Genomic DNA, 21,282 nt, shown 5'->3' with positions numbered 1-21,282 from the left:
TGACGTGTATATGGTGCATATAAACTAAGGCGGTGGCGGCCCGTGACTGGGGCAGGGAGGGAGGGAGCGGCCAGTGACAGTCCAGCCCCTTGGCCGAGTTGTATCACAAACTAAGTCCTGTGCGCTGTTACGCGCCTCTCTGTATAACTGCTGGGGTTTGGGGAGAAGGAGAAAGAAAGAGAGAGAGAGAGAGAGAGAGAGAGAGAGAGGCGCCGCACCTTTCTAACCCGGGAGATTTCACACACGTTTGTTTCAACTTTTTGGCCTTCCAGCTGATGTTGGCGATGCCGGCCGGGATGTTCAGCATCGACAGCATTTTATCGGGAGCCGGGTCGCACGGGTGTAAGGACACGGCGCTTGTCCACGCCGCCCCGCTGCCGGGGTACCCGCCCGGAGACTCGCTCTGTGCCGCCACTGAATACCTGGGACTATATTCGCCCAGCGTGGTCCAGCCGCCGCCGCCGCCGCCGCCGCTGACACCTCCACACCCCGGCCTGGCCGTGGGGGCATCGAGGATCGGTTACAACTATTACTACCTGCCCGGCACCCCCAGGGTCCCGTGTTGCAGCGCCGTGTCCAACTGCCAGCCCATCAACACTCGCCACTGCTCCTGCCTTACATCAGGTAAAACACACCCACCCGAACCGTCGCCTCTTTCCTTCGCTCCATAGATGCTGCCTCACCCGCTGAGTTTACAGACAATAGACAATTGGTGCAGGAGTAGGCCATTCGGCCCTTCGAGTCAGCGCCGCCATTCAATGCGATCGTTGTTGATCATCCACAATCAGTACCCCGTTCCTGCTTTGCTCCCCATATCCCTAGATTCCGTTAGCCCTAAGAACTAAATTTAACCCTTTCTTGAAAGCATCCAGTTATTTGCATTCTTGCTATTGAGGGAGTGCAGCGTAGGTTTACACGGTTAATTCCCGGGATGGCGGGACTGTCATATGCTGAGAGAATGGAGCAGCTGGGCTTGTACCCTCTGGAGTTTAGAAGGATGAGAGGAGTTCTCATTGAAACATATAAGATTATTAAGGGCTTGGACACACTAGAGGCAGGAAACATGTTCCCGATGTTGGGGGAGTCCAGAACCAGGGGGCCACAGTTTAAGAATAAGGAGTAAGCCATTTATAACGGAGACGAGGAAACACTTTTTCTAACAGAGTGGTGAGTCTGTGGAATTCTCTACCTCAGAGGGCGGTGGAGGCCGGTTCTCTGGATACTTTCAAGAGGGAGCTAGATAGGGCTCTTAAAAATAGCGGAGTCAGGGGATATTTGTCGATTGCCTATTGACACCCGCTGAGTTTCTCCAGCATTTTTGTCCACATTCGCCTTTATCCTGTATCTGTACACCGCTCATAGAAACACAGAAACATAGAAAATGGGTGCAAGAGTAGGCCATTCGGCCCTTCGAGCCTGCTCCACCATTCAATATGATCATGGCTAAGCATCCACAATCAGTACCCCGTTCCTGCCTTCTCCCCATATCCCTTGATCCCTTTAGCCCTAAGAGCTAAATATAACTCTCACTTGAAAACATGCAGTGAATTGGCCTCCACTGCCTTCTGTGGCAGAGAATTTCACAGATTCACAACTCTCTGGCTGAAAATGTTTGTCCTCATCTCAATCCTAAATGGCCTCTCCCTTATTCTTAAACTGTGACCCCTGGTTCTGGACTCCCCCAACATCGGGAAAAATTTTCCTGCATCTAGCCTGTCCAACCCCTTAAGAATGTTATATGTTTCTATAAGATGCCCTCTCATCCTCCTAAACTCCAGTGAATATAAGCCCAGTCGACCCATTCTTTCATCATGTCAGTCCCGCCATCCCGGGAATTAACTTTGTCTACCCACGCTATAATCATGTATTGTCATAAGATTACAAGTAATAGGAGTAGAATTAGGCCATTCGGCCCATCAAGTCTACTCCGCCATTTAATCGTGGCTGATCTATCTCTCCCTCCTAACCCCATTCTCCTGCCTTCTCCCCATAACCTCTGACACCCGCACTGATCAAGAATCTATCTATCTCTGCCTTAAATATATCCACTGACTTGGCCTCCACAGCCGTCTGTGGCAATGAATTCCACAGATTCATCACCCTCTGAGTAAATAGTCTTTCTGCTGACTGGGCAGCGCGCAGCAAATGCTTTTCACTCGCCTCGGTACACGTGACAATAAACTAAACGCAAACACTTCCTCTCAGATTATACAGTTTTAGTTTAGAGATACAGCGCGGAAACAGGCCCCGCGGCCCACCGAGTCCGTGCCGACCAGCGATCCCCGCACACTAACACTATCCTACACACACTAGGGCCAATTTACAATTACACCAAGCTAAATGACCGACAAACCTGTACGTCTTTGGAGCGTGGGAGGAAACCAGAGCACCCGGAGAAAACCCATACAGGTCACGGGGTGAACATACAAACTCCGTACAGACAACACCCGTGGTCGGGATTGAACCCGGGTCCCTGGCGCTGTGAGGCAGCAACTCTACCGCTGCGCCACCCCAATATAACCAGGAAATATGATTCACAGACAGTGCTGGAGTAACTCAGTGGGTCAGGCCGCATCTATGGAGAGAAGGAATAGGCGATGTTTTGGGGAGAGACCCTTCTTCGGACCCTGAGGTTTCGGGTTCCGACCGAAATGTCATCTATTCCTTCTCTCCAGAGATGCTGCCTGAGCCGCTAAGTTACTCCAGCACTTTGTGCCTGTCTTCGGTGTAAACCAGCACCTGCAGCTCATTCCTACACGCGACCCTTCTTCAGGCCCCCGACCAGAAACGTCACCTACCCATGTCCTCCAGAGATGCCGCCTGCCCCGCTGAGTTACTCCAGCACTCTGTGTCTAGTTTTATACTAACAACCTTACCGTCCCAGAGACCCGGGTTCGATCCCGACTACGGGTGCTGTCTACACGAAGTTTGCACGTTCTCCCCGTGACCCGCGTGGGTTTTCTCTGGGTGCTCCGGCTTCCTCCCACACTCCAAAGACGTGCAGGTTTGTAGGTTAATTGGTTTCGGTAAAATTGTAAATTGTCCCGAGTGTGTGTGTGTGTGTAGGATAGTGTTAGTGTGCGGGGATCGCTGGTCGGCACGGACCCGGTGGGCCGAAGGACCTGTTTCCGTGCTGTATCTCTAAAGCCAAACAAAAAGTCGAAAGCCCAAAAGCTTCTCACTAGCTGTATGTACAAAGTATCCGGAGCTCCATGTCTCTGCAGAAGATATTTGCGCGTTTAGTTTGGAGGTAGACGCGGAATTTGTGCGTTTCCAAATCTAAACTAGCAAGAAATCGTTTTGCTAAAATCTAAAAACTCATTCACAACCACCAATCCATAAGGCACCGGTATGTTTTTTAAAAAAAAACTAAATAAACCCATTTAGAAATTAATTTGGATATATTAATCATAGGTTTCAGTTCATTAAAGTCTGAGGTAGAGAGAAAATAATCAGACTGAAGAAGTCCCGATCCTTAACGTCACCTATCCATGTTCTCCACAGATGCTGCCTGACCCGCTGAGTTACTCCAGCACTCTGTGTTTTTACAGTGCTAAGCTGCTGTCCTACATACTATCCGGTCCAATAATTGAACACTACACACAAACACAATCAGACCAAACTCCAGTACAACAGGTAGAGCAAAGGGGAAGATACAGAGTGCAGAATATAGTTCTCAGCATTGTAGCGCATCAGTTCCACAGACAAAGACCAATGTCCACAATGGGGTAGAGGTGAATCACTAAATGCTGGAGTAACGGGCAGCATCTGTGGAGGGAACGGACATGCGACCTTTCAGGCCGGGACATTTCTTCACTCTGACCTATCCTTAATCCTAGAAGGGTTTCGCCCCAAAAGCACCGTCTGGCCATTCCATCCTCAGATTCTGCCTGGCCCAATGAGTTACTCCAGCACTATGTGAAACGTCACCTATCCATGTTGTCCACAGATGCTGCCTGACCCACCGAGCACTCTTGGGTTTTGTTTGTTTTGCTTACTCATTTTTAGAATTTCGATTTTTTTTCTATTCGTCACCCGTTAAATATTAAATGTAAATGAGTTGAACGAGGGGCAAGATGGTGTTTCGTTTAAAGACAGGGCGGTCACGGTGGCGCAGCGGTAGAGTACCTATCGCACAGCGCCAGAGACCCGGGTTCGATCCTGACCTCGGGCGGAGTTTGTAAGTTCTCCCCGTGACCGTGTGGGTTTTCTCCGGGTGCCCCGATTTCCTCCCACACTCCAAAGACGTGCAGATTTGTAGGTTAATTGGTTTCGGTGAAATTGTAAATTGTTCCCAGTGTGTGTAGGATGGTGCTAGTGTACGGGGGTGATCGCTGGTCGGTGTGGACTCGGTGGGCCGAAGGGCCTGTTTCCGCGCTGTATCTCTAAACTAAACTAAATTAAAACGGGTGTGTTCACTATTTTTTTAAGATACACCATTGAACGTGGAGAGATTACACTCAGAGTTTTTGCATTACATCATTTTCTTCTGAATAAAATGTATTTTGAAATTAAACAAAACCTCGGAACAGATGCCGAGTTACTCCAGCGCTTTGTGCTTTGCTCAAGATCCCGGCATCTGCAGTTCCTTGTGACTCTGTCCGCGGAAACTCTCTCTTCACGTTTCAGCGTTTTAGTTTAGATTAGAGATACAGCGCGGAAACAGGCCAGCGATCCCCGCGCACTGACACTATCCCACACACACACTAGGGACAATTTTACATGTATTCCAAGTCAATTCACCTACAAACATGTACGTCTTTGGAGTGTGGGAGGAAACCGGAGAAACCCCACGTGGGTCACGGGAAGAACGTGCAAACTCCGTACAGACAGCACCCATAGTCAGGGTGGAACCCGGGTCTCCGGCGCTGTAACTGACAGTAACTCTACCGCTGCGCCACCGTGCCGAGGGTGTCCAGTATTAGACAATAGACAATAGGTGCAGGATTAGGCCATTCGGCCCTTCGAGCCAGCACCACCATTCAATGTGATCATGGCTGATCATCCACAATCAGTACCCGTTCCTGCCTTCTCCCCATATCCCCTGACTCCGCTATTTTTAAGAGCCCTATCTAGCTCTCTCTTGAAAGCATCCAGAGAACCGGCCTCCACCGCCCTCTGAGGCAGAGAATTTTATGCTTTTAATATAAATCTCGCCTCTTGCAAAACGCACGACTTTTCACTCAGCTGTCCAGTGTGAACATTGTTTTTTAAAAAAGTCACCTTGTGTCTGGACTCAATTTAAAAATGTTTGCCGGGGGATTTTTGGAAACATTTATCGGTGGATCGGCGAATCGAGAAATCAGCGTCCGGTCTCAATTTATCCCTGAGATGGCGGCAAAGGTTGGTTCATTTATCCCGCTCGGGGTGACGTTTGAGGAGATGAACGAACGGGAGAAGGAATGGAAGGTGGACACGAACAAGCTGGAGTCACTCAGCGGGACAGACAGTGTCTGTGGAGAGAAGCAATGGGTGATGTTTCGGGTCCAGACACTTCTTTAGAGCCCGGGCACAGGGGAACGAGAGATACAGACGGAGATGTCGAGAGAGAGACTGAACAAATGAAGACAACGGCGTCAAGTTGGGAAAAGGGGAAGTACAACGGGATCTGAGGGTCCTTGTTCATCAGTCTATGAAAGGTTTAGCAAGCAGTTAATTCCCGGGATGGCGGGCACTGTGGCATTTATGCTGAGGAATCGAATGGAGCAAATAGGTCCTTCTGGCTTGTACAGGGCCCTGGAGTTTAGAAGGAGTGAGAGGGACATCTTGCTATTGAAAGTGCAGCGTATACAAGGTTAATTCCCGGGATGGCGGGACTGTCATATGCTGAGAGAATGGAGCGGCTGGGCTAGTACGTTTAGAAGGAAACAGGTTCTCATTGAAACATATAAGTTGTTAAGGGTTTGGACACGCTAGTCGCAGGAAACATGTTCCCGATGTTGTGGTAATCCAGAACCAGTTTAAGAATAAGGAGTAAGCCATTTTGAACGGAGACGAGGAAACACTTTTTCTCACAGAGAGTGATAAGTCTGTGGAATTATCTGCCTCAGAGGGCGGCGGAGGCCGGTTCTCTGGATACTTTCAAGAGAGAGCTAGATAGGGCTCTTAAAAATAGCGAAGTCAGGGGATATAGGGAGAAGGCAGGAACGGGGTACTGATTGTGGATGATCAGCCATGATCACATTGAATGGCGGTGCTGGCTCGAAGGGCCGAATGGCCTACTCCTGCACCTATTGTCTATTGTCTAAAAGATATGCAAAAGGTAACGACACCAAAAGTGGGCAGGTGGGACGTGTAGACGTTGCCGTTTCTCGTCTCTCGTTCCCCCTCTCCCCTGACTCTTAGTCTGAAGAAGGGTCTCAACCCGCGTTCACCCTGTGTAGGTTAATTGGCTTTGGTGTAAAATGTAAATTGCCACCAGTGTGTGTACGACAGTGTTAGTGTGCGGGGATCGCCGGTCGGTACGGACTCGGTGGGCCGAAGGGTCTGTTTCCGCGCTGTATCTCTAAACGAAACTAAACTGGACGAAACTAAAGTGAAGAAGGGTCTGGACACGAAAGGTCACCCATTCCTTCTCTCCAGAGTCGCTGCCTGTGCCGCTGAGTTTCTCCGGCTTTTTGTGTCTGGCTTCGGTGTATTTATCAGCATCTGCAGTTCCTTCCTCCAGGCAAGTTTGACGGGGTAGCGGCGGGACAGGAAGCGGCGGGGTGGTTTAGACCAGAACTATGAACCGCGCGGAACAAGAAGCTTCAGAATTAATCTTGATTTAATCAAGGAACAAGCATGAGGGAAGCGAATGTCATTGTTGGTGATGGACCAGGAGGTGTCTCCTTAGCTCAGGGTTTAAGCAATTTACAATTGATAAGAAGTTAATCTGGTTTTAACTAGTGAAACTGCGGGAGATTTTCCAAATACGCAAGGCTGGTTTACCCAGATTGACACAAATTGCTGGAGTAACTCAGCGGGACAGGCAGCATCTCTGGAGAGAAGGAGTGGGCGGAATTTCGGGTCGAGACCCTTCTTCAGCCTGAGAGTCAGGGAAGAGGGAGACTGGAGAGACGTGGAAGGGTAAGGTGTGAAAACGAGAGATCAAAGGGGTTCGAAGCTCAAGGAAAATGTACAATAGACCATTGTTAGCCAGAGGGAGGGGGGTACAATCAGCGTGAGGACCGAAGAAGGGTCTCGACCCGAAACGTCACCCATTCCTTCTCTCCAGAGATGCTGCCTGTTCCGCTGAGTTACTCCAGTATTTTGTGTGTCTGTCCCCGGTTTAAACCAGCATCTGCAGATGCAATCAGTAAACGTGAATTAGGTGGACAGTGAAAGCTAGGGTGGAGAGAGGAGTGGAGAGAGAGAGGGGAAGCAACGGTTACTGTAAGTCAGAGAAGTCAATGTTCATTCCGCTGGCGAGATGGGGTGGGTGACATTTGGGATCGGTCTGGGCATTCCCTCTACAGATGCTGCCAGACCCACTGAGTTACACCAGCACTCTGGGAGTTTTTTTTAGCTTACGATCGAGGGTTTCCCGCGAGATGGTGTTTCTCGATCTCTTTTCCCGTTTAAAGGTTAAATGTAAATGACGGGCGCGCAGCGTTTAAAGGTTCACTGCCTTACAGTGGTAGAGTGCAGCGCCAGCGAACCCGGGTTCAATTCCTGACTACGGGCGCTGTCTGTACGGAGTTTGCACATTCTCCCCGTGACCTGCGTGTGTTTTCTCCGAGATCTTCGGTTTCCTCCCACATTCCAAAGACGTGCAGGTTTGTAGGTTAATTGGCTTGGTATACAAAAACATTGTCCCTGTTGTGTGTAGGATAGTGTTAATGTGCGGGGATCGCTGGTCGGCACGGACCTGGTGGGCCGAAGGGCCTGTTTCCGTGCTGTATCTATAAAAATAAACTGAACATAAAACCGTTAGACAGACGACACAAAATGCTGGAGTGACTCAGCGGGACAGGCGGCATCTCTGGAGAGAAGGAATGGGTGACGTTTCGGGTCGAGATCCTTCTTGAAACATCACCCATTCCTTCTCTCCAGAGATGCCGCCTGTCCCGCTGAGTTACTCCAGCACTTTGTGTCAATCTTCGGTTTAAACCGGCATCTGCAGTTCCTTCCTGCACCGTAGACTGAACCGTTTACCTGTCGCGGAGTCAAACAGGCATGGGACAAAAACTCCCGAGTTTGCCCTGATTCGAACTCGGAGATTTACGGTAATGGACGCTCGTCGGTACTCGGCGCTCTCGTGGACATTTTTTATCATGTTGAAAAATCTTCACGAGTCCTCCCGAGCTTACCTGCCATAAGCGAGTCTTCTCCAGTACCTGCCGTTGGCGCTAAGAGACGTCCCCGAGCTCCGACGTACCCGCTACGTTCATTCTCCATGGGACAGGGTTACTCCACGACTCTATGACAGAAGTCTGGCAGTCTGACTCTCAAGTCTGAAGAAGGGTCTCGACCCGAAACGTCGCCCGTTCCTTCTCTCCGGAGATGCCGCCTGTCCCGCTGAGTTACTCCAGCATTTTAGTGTCTCTCGCTGACAGAAGTGTTGCGGGACTTGTGGGGACGTGGATGTACAGGAATAATCTGGGGTGCAATAAAATGCTCTTTATTTGTTGCGTGCTATCCAGTCAGCGGAAACACTATACATGGTTACAATCGAGCTGTCCACAGTGTACAGATACAGGAAAAAGGGAATAACGTTTAGTGCAAGGTAAAGTCCAGTAAAGTCTGATTAAAGATAGCCTACGGGTCTCCAGTGAGGTAGATGGGAGGTCAGGACCGCTCTCTAGTTGGTGATAAGATGGTTCAGTTGCCTGATAGCAGCTGTGATGGGACAAAGCTAACTGTAGTAGACAAAAATGCTGGAGAAACTCAGCGGGCGAGGCAGCATCTATGGAGCGAAGGGCAATAGACAATAGACAATAGGTGCAGGAGTAGGCCATTCGGCCCTTGGAGCCAGCACCGCCATTCAATGTGATCATGGCTGATCCACAATTAGTTCCCCTTGCTATTTGAGGGAATTAACCTTGTAAATCCCGGGAATTAACCTGGTAAGCCTACGCGGCACTCCCTCAATAGCAAGAATAGCAGGAACACAACTGTAGTATCTGCCTCCATCACTACTTCTGGCAGTCGGGATCGAACCCGGGTCTCCGGCGCTGTAAGTGGCAGCAACTCTACCGCTGCGCCACCGTGACCGCCTTTAAAACTAGAATTAATGCATTAAGTGACACAAGGAACTGCAGACGGGGGAAAGGAGCAAAACACAAAGTGCTGGAGGAACTCAGCTGGCCAGGCAGCATCTGTGTGGGGGGAATGGCAGGCGATGTTTGGGGTTGGGACCCTTCTTCAGACTGATTAAAATGAATTCAAAGTGACAGATCTATTTGATTCAGTATCGTTTCAGCGAGAATGGAGCAGCTGGGCTTGTACACTCTGGAGGAAAAATAGATCAGCCATAATTGAATGGTAGACTAGACCCGATGGGCCAAATGGCCTCATTATAGACAATACCTACCATTCAATGTGACCATGGCTGATCATTCCTTGTCTCCGTTCTAAATGGCTTACTCCTTATTCTTAAACTGTGGCCCCTGGTTCTGGGCTCCCCCAACATTGGGAACATGTTTCCTGCCTCTAGCGTGTCCAAGCCCTTAACAATCGTATATGTCTCAATGAGATCCCCTCTCGTCCTTTTAAACCCCAGAGTGTACAAGCCCAGCTGCTCCATTCTCTCAGCATATGACAGTCCCACCATCCCGGGAATTAACCTTGTAAACCTACGCTGCACTCCCTTAACAGCAAGAATGTCCTTCCTCAAATTAGGGGACTAAAATTGCACACAATACTCCAGGTGTGGTCTCACTAGGGCTCTGTACAACTGCAGAAGGACCTATTTGCTCCTATATTCGATTCCTCTTGTTATAAAGGCCAACATGCCATTCGCTTTCTTCACTGCCTGCTGTACCTGCATGCTTACTTTCATAGACTGATGTACAAGGACCCCCCAGATCCCGTTGTACTTCCCCTTTTCCCAACTTGATGTCATTTAGGTAGTAATCTGCCTTCCTGTTTTTGCTACCAAAGTGGATAACCTAACATTTATCCGCATTAAACGTCATCTGCCATGCATCTGCCCACTCCCCCAACCTGTCCAAGTCACCCTGCATTGTCATAGCATCCTCCTCACAATTCACACTGCCACCCAGCTTAGTGTCATCTGGCATTTGTATTGGTTTCAATAGCTTACCCCTTATTCTTAATAGCACGCAACAGAAAGCTTTTCACTGTACCTCGGTGCACGTGAAGATAAACTAACCTGTACCTCAGTACTCTTTCTGTGCGTGTTCTTCGCTCTGGTCTGTGTGACGTAGTGGTGGGGGGGGGCTACAAGGGCCTTTGACGTCTGTATTTTTTCCCTTTGGCAGGGTTGGAAGGGGCAGCATCAGCGTACCTCTCCCCCGTCGGGCCGCAGGTGTTGCCCTACGTCAGCCTGGGCGCTCTGTCCCGCAGCGAGTTGCAGCTGCTCAACCAGTTGCACTGCAGGAGAAAGCGGCGACACAGAACCATCTTCACCGACGAGCAGCTGGAGGCCTTGGAGAACCTCTTCCAGGAGACCAAGTACCCAGATGTGGGCACCAGGGAACAGCTGGCGCGCCGGGTACATCTCCGCGAGGAGAAAGTGGAGGTACACCAACGCTTTGTCTTCCCTTTAGTGTAGCTTATCCTCGTTTAGTTTCAGTTTTAATTTAGTGAATGCTTTGGAATACTGCAGTGAGGAAGTCAAGTCAAGCCAAGTCACCTTTATTTATTCATTTATCTACTTATTTATTTATTTATTTGTGATTTTTTTTTTTTTTTTTTTATTTTTTAAGATAAATATTTTTATTAGAAGCATATACATATCATAACCAAAACACAATTTGTTTATCAATTACATATTAACACAGCTTCTATTTATTTATTTTTTAAATACATTTTTTTGAAAGATAGTGCTATAAAAAGAAGGGAGGGGGATTTTTTTTTTTTTTTTTAATTAATGACCAATAACACAATTTTGGAGATAGGTCGGTAGATTATAAAATGTAATTATTCATCCAGTCCTGGATTCAAGTTTCAGTCCCGCTTCCGTGTTGAACCAGTTTACCTTTTAAGAATAATTCTGGTTTGTCAATGAACACAAGTCTATTTTTTTTCCAAGTGTAAAGTTTCAGACATTTCCACAACAGTCACTTTTATTTCTATAGCACATTTAAAAAACAACTCTCGTTGGCCAAAGTGCTTTACATTGGTGGAGGGACTAACGTTATACAACAGTATACAACTAACGTTCTACAAACATCACTACATACATATAGCCCTCACTCAGAGGACGTCAAGAAAGGCTTGGGAGCAGAGATGAGTTTTAAGTCTCGACTTAAAGGAGTCGATGGAGGGGGCAGTTCTGATGGGAAGAGGGATGCTGTTCCACAGTCTAGGAGCTGCAACCGCAAAGGCGCGGTCGCCCCTGAGCTTATGCCTAGACCGCGGGATGTTCCAGTTCCTGGGACACAGCGCCAGGGGTGGTGGTGGAGGCAGATACGACAGTTAAAGAGGCTTTTAGACAGGCTTATAGATATGCAAGGAATGGAGGGATATGGATCACAATAGACAATCGACAATAGACAATAGGTGCAGGAGTAGGCCATTCGGCTTTTCGTGCTGTAATTGTTATATGGTTATATGGTTATATGAGCCAGCACTGCCATTCAATGTGATCATGCCTGATCATCCCCAATCAGTTCCTGCCTTCTCCCCATATCCCCTGACTCCGCTATCTTTAAGAGCCCTATCTAGCTCTCTCTTGAAAGTATCCAGAGAACCGGCCTCCACCGCCCTCTGAGGCAGAGAATTCCACAGACTCATCACCCTCTGTGTGAAAAAGTGTTTCCTCGTCTCCGTTCTAAATGGCTTACCCCTTATTCTTAAACTGTGTGGCCCCTGGTTCTGGACCCCCCCAACATCAGGAACATTTGCAGGCAGAGGAGATTAATCTAAATCCATATTATGTTCCCGATGTTGAAAGTTGAAAGGAGATTTTTACGCAGAGGTGGCGGGTGCCTGGAACGTGCTGCCAGGGGTGGTGGTGGAGGCAGTTACGATAGTGGTGTTTAAGAGGCTTTTAGACATGCAGGGAATGGAGGGATATGGATCACGCAGACACAAGTTGGTTTTGGCATCATGTTCAGCACAGACATTATGGGCCGAAGGGCCTGTTCTACGTGCAAGGTAATGACGTGACGTTAATTTGGAGTAATTGTGTGTTGATTGGAGACTGATCAATAGACAAAAGGTGCAGGAGTAGGCCATTCGGCCCTTCGAGCCAGCACCGCCATTCAATGTGATCATGGTTGATCATCCCCAATCAGTACCCCGTTCCTGATCATTCATTTATTGTTTGCATTTAGTTGTTGCGTTAATCTGCCTGTAAAGCTGCAAGGAAGAATTTATTTGTCCATTGTCAGTGCATAAGACAATTAAATACTCTTGACTCTTGATCCATTACCTAGAGAGATGCAACTATATAGATAGCAAAAAAACTAGATAGCAACTCTACCGCTGCGCCACCACATTTTCTTATTTTGCAGTCACAGGGAGAACATGCAAACTCCACACAGACAGCACCCGAGGACAATAAAGCATATGGAAAAGATCCTAAACGTCCTATTTTGCCAAAGATTAAAAAACGCAACATTTGAAACAAAAATACAAAAATACAGGGTTGAGCATAACGCTGTTTTCTTCCGATGCAGACCATCGCAAACAGCCAACTCCTGGATGGAGTTTGGACAGTTAAAAAAAAAATTAAATTATTAAGAGAATAATGAACTTTAGAGCTCTGGAATGTTGGAGGTTGAAGAGAGACTGGACAGAAGTTAGTAAAATTATGGGAGGCATAGATAGAGTAGACAGTCACAGCCTTTTTCCCAGAATGGGGAACATCAAAGACTAGAGGGCATAGTTTTAAGGTGAGAGAGGCAAAGTTTAAAGGAGATATGCGGGGCAAGTTCTTCACACAGTGGTGGTGAAGGTAGATTTGATAGTGGCATTTCAATGGACACGTGGACATGCAGGGAATGGAGGGATATGGATTGTGTGCAGGTAGATAAGAGATAGTCTTGGCACTGTGGGTTGAAGGGCCTGTTGTTGTGCTTTATTTGCTTGCCTGTTTAGAGAAGAAAATGGAAAATTGTGTTATATATATATATATATATGGATCAACTGCACAAAATGATACACACTTCTAGGAGGTCTTCCACCTCATCTACATCCTCTGGCAGTTCATTCCATAGACCATTCAACCTCCATGTTAAAAGGTTGCCCGTCGGAATTAAATCTTTCCCCTCTCAACCTTGAACCTACAAACTTATGCCTTCTAGTTCTTGATTCTTGCTATTGAGGGAGTGCAGCGTAGGTTCACCAGGTTAATTCCCGGGATGGCGGGACTGTCAGATGCTGAGAGAATGGAGCAGCTGGGCTTGTATACTCTGGAGTTTAGAAGGATGAGAGGGCATCTCATTGAAACATATAAGATTGTTAAGGGTTTGGACACGCTAGAGGCAGGAAACATGTTCCCGATGTTGGGGGAGTCCAGAACCAGGGGCCACTGTTTAAGAATAAGGGGTAAGCCATTTAGAACGGAGATGAGGAAAAACCTTTTCTCACAGAGAGTTGTGAGTCTGTGGAATTCTCTGCCTCAGAGGGTGGTGAAGGCCGGTTCTCTGGATACTTTCAAGAGAGAGTTAGATAGAGCTCTTAGGGATAGTTAAGGGATATGGAGAGAAGGCAGGAACGGGGTACTGATTTGGGATGATCAGCCATGATCATATTGAATGGTGGTGCTGGCTCGAAGGGCTGAATGGCCTACTCCTGCACCTATTGTCTATTGTCTATTGAGTTTATACACCTCTCTAAGCCAGCGCTCCAAGGAATATAGTCCTAGACTGTTCAACCTCTCCCTGTAGCTCAGGCCCTCGAATCCTGGCAATATCCTCGTAAATCTTCTTGGCACTCTGTCCAGCTTCATGACATCTTTCCTATAGAGGGCAGCCAAAATATTGTCAATCTCCTTAAAGGAATTATCTTTGCACTGGACTATATGACCTCCTAATATCCGAACTCTGATGACTGTGTTGTATATCAAGTTATATTTCCCAGAATTATGAATGACTCCATGGTATTGAAGCTTTGTGAGACTGGGCTGTACTAAGTCTTTGACAGGGTATAAAAAATAGTGTTCAGTGTTATCCTTTGGGTTGCTCACATGATTCCCCTCCCACACAACACTCAAAGGAGATTTAAAAAAAAAAACATTTGGGTAACCAGTTTAAAAAAAAAACAAGGAGGAAGGAAACGGAGCTAAAGTTGTCGTTACTTTAGAGACTTTACAGCATGGAAACAGGCCCTTCGGCCCACCGGGACCATACCGACCATCGTACCTACAGACTAGGGGGCAATTTGCAGAGGGCCGATTAACCTGCAAACCCGCATGTCTTTGTGGGACGCGGGAAGGAACGGGAGCACCCGGAGGAAACCCACGCGGTCACAGGGAGAACGTGCAAACTCCACACAGACAGCACCCGATGCCAGGAAAGCATCTCCAGAACTAGGGGCCGCACAGTTTAAGAATAAGGGGTAAGCCATTTAGAACGGAGGCGAGGAAACATTTTTTCTCACAGAGAGTTGTGAGTCTGTGGAATTCTCTGCCTCAGAGGGCGGTGGAGGCGGGTTCTCTGGATGCTTTCAAGAGAGAGCTAGATAGGGCTCTTAAAAATAGCAGAGTCAGGGGATATGGGGAGAAGGCAGGAACGGGGTTCTGATTGGGGATGATCAGCCACGATCACATCGAAGGGCCGAATGGCCTACTCCTGCACCTATTTTCTATGTTTCTGTTTGTAAATGCCTTTTCAATGGAGTAGTTACACCCTCTGCCACCTCCTCTGACAGCTTGTTCCACAAACCAACCACCCTCAATATAAAACAATTGCCCCCAAGGGACCTTTTACATCTTTCTCCTTTCACCTTAATCTTCTGCCTTAATCGGGACCATGTTTCCTGCCTCTAGAGTGTCCAAACCCTTAACCCTTTTATGTTTCAATGTCCTCTTGTCCTCGACTCCCCTACTCTGGGCAAGAGGAGGACATGTCTTGGTCTTTGGGCCTGGGGACATTCTGATGAGAGATCCACTACCCCCGTACCTCTGTACCCCTGTAAGATGTACTTCCGGCACAGGCACACTGTTGACCCATAGTTCCAGTGACCCAGGTTCGCTCCACACCTCTGACGGTGTCAGTGTGGAGTTTGCACGATCCCACTGTGACCACATGGGCTTTCTCAGGGTGCTCCGGTTTCCTCCCACATCCCAAAGACGTTGCGGGTTCAGTTGGTTAGGTTAGTTGGCCCTCCGTAAATTTCCCCTCGTGTGTGTGGGGAGTGGATGAGAAAGTGGGATAGCATGGAATATGCCTCATTGTGGGCTGAAGGACCTGTTCCTTTTCTATGGTCTAACTGGTAGAAACAACTGAATGATGGTTAACATGGACTTAAGTGTCAAAGAGTTTGGAAACTAGCCCTTGGGCTCAACTTGCCCACACCAGCAAACATGCCCTAGCTACACTAGTCCCACCTGCCTATGCTTGACCCATATCCCTCTAAACCTATCCTATCCACGCACCTGTTCCAATGGTAATGATAGTACCTGCCTCAACTGCCTCCTCCGGCAGCTCGTTCCATACACCCACCACCATTTTGGGTAAAAAAAGTTATCCTTCAGGTTCCTATTAAATATTCCCCCCCTCACAAACCCACACCCTCTAATTCTCGATCTTGCAGAGGTGTATAAGATCATGACAATAGACAATAGTCAATAGATGCAGGAGGAGGCCATTCGGCCCTTCGAGCCAGCACCGCCATTCCCTGTGATCATGTCTGATCATCTACAATCAGTACCCCGTTCCTGCCTTCTCCTCATAAAACCATGACTCCACTATCTTTAACAGCTCTGTCTAACTCTCCCTTGAAAGCATCCAGAGAACCTGCCTCCACTGCCTTCTGAGACAGAGAATTGCACAGATTCACAACTCTCTGGGTGAAAATGTTTTTCCTCATCTCCATTCTAAATGGCTTACCCCTTGTTCTTAAACTGTGGCCCCAGGTTCTGGACTCCCCCAACATCGGGAACATGTTTCCTGCCTCTAGTGTGTCCAATCCATTAATAATCTTATATGTTTCAATAAGATGCCCTCTCATCCTTCTAAATTCCAGAGTGTACCAGCCCAGCCGCTCCATTCACTCAGCATATGACAGTCCCGCCATCCCGGGAATTAACCTTGTGAACCTACGCTGCACTCCCTCAATAGCAAGAATGTCCTTCCTTAAATTTGGAGACGAAAACTGCAGACAATACTCCAGGTGTGGTCTCACTAGGGCCCTGATGAAGGGAATAGATATGAATGAATGAATGAAGGAAGGAATATGTTTATTGGCCAAGTATTCACATACAAGGAATTTGCCTTGGTGCTCTGCCCGCAAGTGATAACATGACATACAGTGACAGTCAGGAAACATAAAACATTAAACATTAATAATAAAACATTATTGATTAAACATGTGAATTAAATAAAATACCAGAGCAAACGGAAGCTACGGATTTTTGGTTATTGAGTAGAGCAACCACTCGTGGATAAAAACTGTTTTTATGTCTGGCTGTGGCAGCTTTGACAGTCCGGAGTCGCCTTCTAGAGGGAAGCGATTCAAAGAGTTTGTGGCCAGGGTGAGAGGGGTCAGAGATGATCTTGCCCGCTCGCTTCCTGGCCCTTGCAGTGTACAGTTCATCAATGGAGGGAAGGTTGCAGCCAACAACCTTCTCAGCTGCTGTTAGGGTGAATGCAGAGAATCTTTTACCCAGAGCAGGGGAATGAAGAACCAGAAGGCCATGGGTTTTAGGTGAGAGGGGGAGAGATTTAATAGGGAATTTATTTTTACACAGATGACGGTGGCTGTGTGGAACGAGCTGCTGGAGGAGATAGTTGTGGCAGGTGTCTTTCTTTGAAAGGAAGAGTATCCTAGCCTGACAAACAGTGAGAGCAAACTTACACGTACTGGCTCAATATAAATATTTGTATGCATTGAACAACTGCAGGCTGGTGGAATGTGGCAACGAGTGAACTTAACCCCACTTCCCTGTTGATGTAAAACTATTTCCTTGCAGCAGTTCATTTGAAAGAAAGATAAGTATATTTTTCATAAACAAATCACACAGAATTCCAGAGGCACGGAGACTTTGTGGGGGATTGTGGAGTGATTTCAGAAAAAAATTAACTCCCAGTTCAGATTACCATCTTAACAAGAGGAGTTTAACTTTATCCTCGATTAAAAGCGATTAAAGGAAAACTGGGCTGCAATCCACAAAACTCAATTTTAGTCCCAACAGAGGCGGCACGATGGCGCAGCGGTAGAGTCGCTGCCTCACAGCACCAGCGATCCCGGTTCGATCCTGATTACGGCTGCTGTCTGTGTGGAGTTTGTACGTTCTCCCCACGACTCGCATAGATTTTCTCCGGGTGCTCCGGTTTCCTCCCACACTCCAAAGACGTGCAGGTTTGTAAGTTAATTGGCTTTGGTAAAAAAAATTGTAAATTGTCCCCAGAGTGTCGGATACAAAGATCCTGTAGCGGAGCAAGGTAGACCACTCCTGCTAAATGCAATGGGCTGACGTGTAGTATGCAACGGAGCGGAACGTGGGCCTTTTTTTCATCCATTTCAGTAACCGGACCCGACCCGCAGTGTAATCAACGTTGCGGGGGAACAGTTTGTGTTAATAAATTATAATTCTGAAAATGAGGAGAAGATTTTTACCAAATAACTTTTATTTTTACGAGGATGTTTCCGTAACCGGCTTCCATCTCCGCACTAGTATCCTATGGGATCTTTGGTGCGGAGACGGAAGCTGGTTACGGAAATGGGGCCGAAAATTACCCGTGAATCTGCACACGACCGTACTACGTATTTTCCGTCGAGTGATCTATCTTGCTCGCTATAGGATCTTTGTCGGATGGTGCTAGTGTACGGGGTGATCACTGGGCGGTGCGGATTCGGTGGGCTGAAGGGCCTGTTTCAACACTATATATCTAAAGTGTAAAGAAATGAGGGGCTAATTCAATTTAATTAAACCAGAGAGTGAAGTAGACTCATCCCCCTCTCTCTCCCTCTCTCTCTCCCTGTTTTCTTCCCAGCTGTTATCAGGCAACTGAACCATCCTATCACTAGCTAGAGAGCGGTCCTGACCTCATTGGAGCCCCTTGGACTAATTGGACTTTACTGGACTTTAATTTGAACCAAACGTTATTCCTTTATCCTGTATCTGTACACTGTGGACGGCTCGATTGTAATCATGTACAGTCTTTCTGCTGACTGGATAGAACTCAACAAAAAAAAGCTTTTCACAGTATCTCAGTACACGTGACAGTAAACTAAACTGAACTAAACCCATTCCCCTGACTCAGTCTGAAGAAGGGTCTCGGCCTGAAACGTCACCTATTCCTTTTCTCCAGTGATGCTGCCTGACCCGCTGAGTTACTCCAGCTCTTTGTGTCTATCTTCGGTTTGGACACGCTCGAGGCAGGAAACATGTTCCCGATGTTGGGGGAATCCAGAACCAGGGGCCACAGTTTAAGAATAAGGAGTAAGCCATTTAAAATGGAGATGAGGAAACACTTCTTCACACAGAGAGAATGAATGAATAAGTTTATTGGCCAAGTATTCACATACAAGGAATTTGCCTTGGTGCTCCACCCGCAAGTGACAACATGACGTACAGTGACAGTTAAGAATGACACTTAAAAATTAAACATTAATAATAAAATATTATCGATTAAAACATGTGAGTGCAGTGGAGAGATAAGTTTATTAGGCCTTCCATCACAGCGATGTGATGGATGTTTATGTAAATTATGTTGTGTCTTGGGTCTATGTGTTTGTAATGTATGGCTGCAGAAACGGCATTTCGTTTGGACCTCAAGGGGTCCAAATGACAATTAAATGTATCTTGTATCTTGTCTTGTATCTTGTAATTAAATAAAATACCAGAGCAAAAGGAGGCTACAGGTTTTTGAGTAGAGCTACTATTCGTCGAAACAAGATCTTAAAGATAGCGGAGAGGGGGATGTGAGGAGAAGGCAGGAACGGGGTACTGATTGGGGATGATCAGCCATGATCACATTGAATGGCGGTGCTGGCTCGAAGGGACAAATGGCCTACTCCTGCACCTATTGTCTATTGCCGATTGAACTAAACTATTGTCCCCTCTTCCCAGGTGTGGTTTAAAAACCGCCGAGCCAAATGGAGGAGGCAGAAGAGGTCGTCCTCTGAGGAATCGGATTCCCAGAAGTGGATTAAAACTTCCAAACCCACACCGGCGGGAAAGGCTTTGAGGGAAGAAACGGCGGGAGCCCCAGAGAGTGAAGTAGACTCAGACAGCTGATAACACGGCCACTCTCACCACCAACATTCCCGCACATTGTCCAGCTAGTCGACTGAGCTCGCTGTAAATACTGTACATATACATATTCTATATCGGCGTGCGTGTGTGTGTATGTGTGTGACCTTTTTTGTTTTTATTAATAAAAAGCCTGTTGAGATGCGACACCTCTGATGTTGTCACATAGGCCTTCATTCAGCTTGGTGTAGTCTCGTTTAGATTAGATACAACGCGGAAACAGGCCCTTCGGCCCACCCAGTCGGCACCGACCAGCCTCCCCACGACTTAGACTACCCATAGCTACATGGTGTCCCCACTACAACTTAAGACTGAGGTGAGAAAAAAGCTTTTTCACCCAGAGAGTTGTGAATTTGAGGAATTCGCTGCCACAGAGGGCAGTGGAGGCCAAGTCACTGGATGGATTTAAGAGAGAGTTAGATAGAGCTCTAGGGGCTAGTGGAATCAAGGGATATGGGGAGAAGGCAGGCACGGGTTATTGATTGGGGACGATCAGCCATGATCACAATTAATGGCGGTGCTGGCTCGAAGGGCCAAATGGCCTCCTCCTGCACCTATTTTCTATGTTTCTATGTTTCTATGTAACTGCATCTACGGCTACAGGAGTATCGATTTTCTCCATGGCAACCAATTTTTGGTCGCAGAAAAATTTTCAACATGTTGAAAGATTTGCGGGGATCATACTGAGGCCGCGACTAGTTCCCAGAACGCGGGAACTCCTCGCGACCATGAAGGAGACTCACCAGAGACCACCAGCGAACATGTGGCCACCATGTGGCAAGCGCAGAGTCTCCTGCACTCGCCTAAAAAGTTGCCTATGTGGGACAGGCCCTTAACACTATCTTACACACACGAGGAAACTAAGTAAACAAACCCCGGCCAATTAACCTACATACCTGCACATCATTGGGAGTGCGGGAGGAAACTGAAGATCTCGGAGATAACCCACGCGGTCACGGAGGGAACGTACAAACACCGTACAGACGGCACCTGTAGTCGGGATCGAACCCGGGTCTCTGGTGCTGAAACCGCTGCACTGTTACCGCTCTACCTTACCACTTTATATTAAACAACAGTAAGAATAATAAAGGATTATAGACAATAGACAACAGGTGCAGGAGGAGGCCATTTGGCCCTTCGAGCCAGCACCGCATTCAATGTGATCATGGCTGATCATCCCCAATCAGTACCCCGTTCCTGCCTTCTCCCCATATCTCCTGACTCCGCTATCTTTAGGAGCCCTATCTATAACTCTCTCTTGAAAGCATCCAGAGAATTGGCCTCCACTGCCTTCTGAGGCAGAGAATTCCACAGACTCACAACTCTCTGTGTGAAAAAGTGTTTCCTCATCTCCGTTCTAAATGGCCAACACCCCTCATTCTTAAACTGTGGCCCCTGGTTCTGGACTCCCTCAACATCGGGAACATGTTTCCTGCCCTTAGTGTGTCCAAACCCTTAATGATCTTATATGTTTCAATAAGATCCCCTCTCATCCTTCTAAACTCCAGAGTGTACAAGCCCAGCCGCTCCATTCTCTCAGCATATGATATCCCGCCATCCCGGGAATTAACCTTGTAGACCTACGCTGCACTCCCTTAATAGCAAGAATGTCCTTCCTCAAATTAGGGGACCAAAACTACACACAATACTCCAGGTGTGGCCTCACTAGGGCCCTGTACAACTGCAGAAGGACCTCAGTGCCAGAGACGCGGGTTCAATCCTGACTACGGGTGCTGTCTGTACGGAGTTTT

General features: G+C 47.5%; 1 protein-coding gene across 2 annotated transcripts in view; it reads left to right on the top strand.

Moving 5' to 3' along the window:
* gsc (goosecoid) overlaps window positions 1–19,674 on the top strand; it is a 34,071-nt gene extending 14,397 nt beyond the window's left edge. For both annotated transcript variants that reach the window (XM_055640239.1, XM_055640238.1), the window contains 3 exons: window positions 273–624; window positions 10,425–10,684; window positions 19,349–19,674. In XM_055640239.1, the coding sequence (XP_055496214.1) occupies window positions 276–624; window positions 10,425–10,684; window positions 19,349–19,516 (777 nt within the window). In that variant the 5' untranslated portion in view covers window positions 273–275 and the 3' untranslated portion in view covers window positions 19,517–19,674. The remainder of the gene's footprint in view (window positions 1–272; window positions 625–10,424; window positions 10,685–19,348) is intronic.
* Window positions 19,675–21,282: the final 1,608 nt, after the last annotated feature.

The sequence above is a fragment of the Leucoraja erinacea genome, chromosome 9 (genome assembly GCF_028641065.1).
Source record: "Leucoraja erinacea ecotype New England chromosome 9, Leri_hhj_1, whole genome shotgun sequence".
Taxonomy (NCBI): Eukaryota; Metazoa; Chordata; class Chondrichthyes; order Rajiformes; family Rajidae; genus Leucoraja; species Leucoraja erinaceus.
The sequence above is the reverse complement of the archived record's forward strand: the minus strand, read 5'-3'. Positions and strand labels throughout refer to the sequence as shown.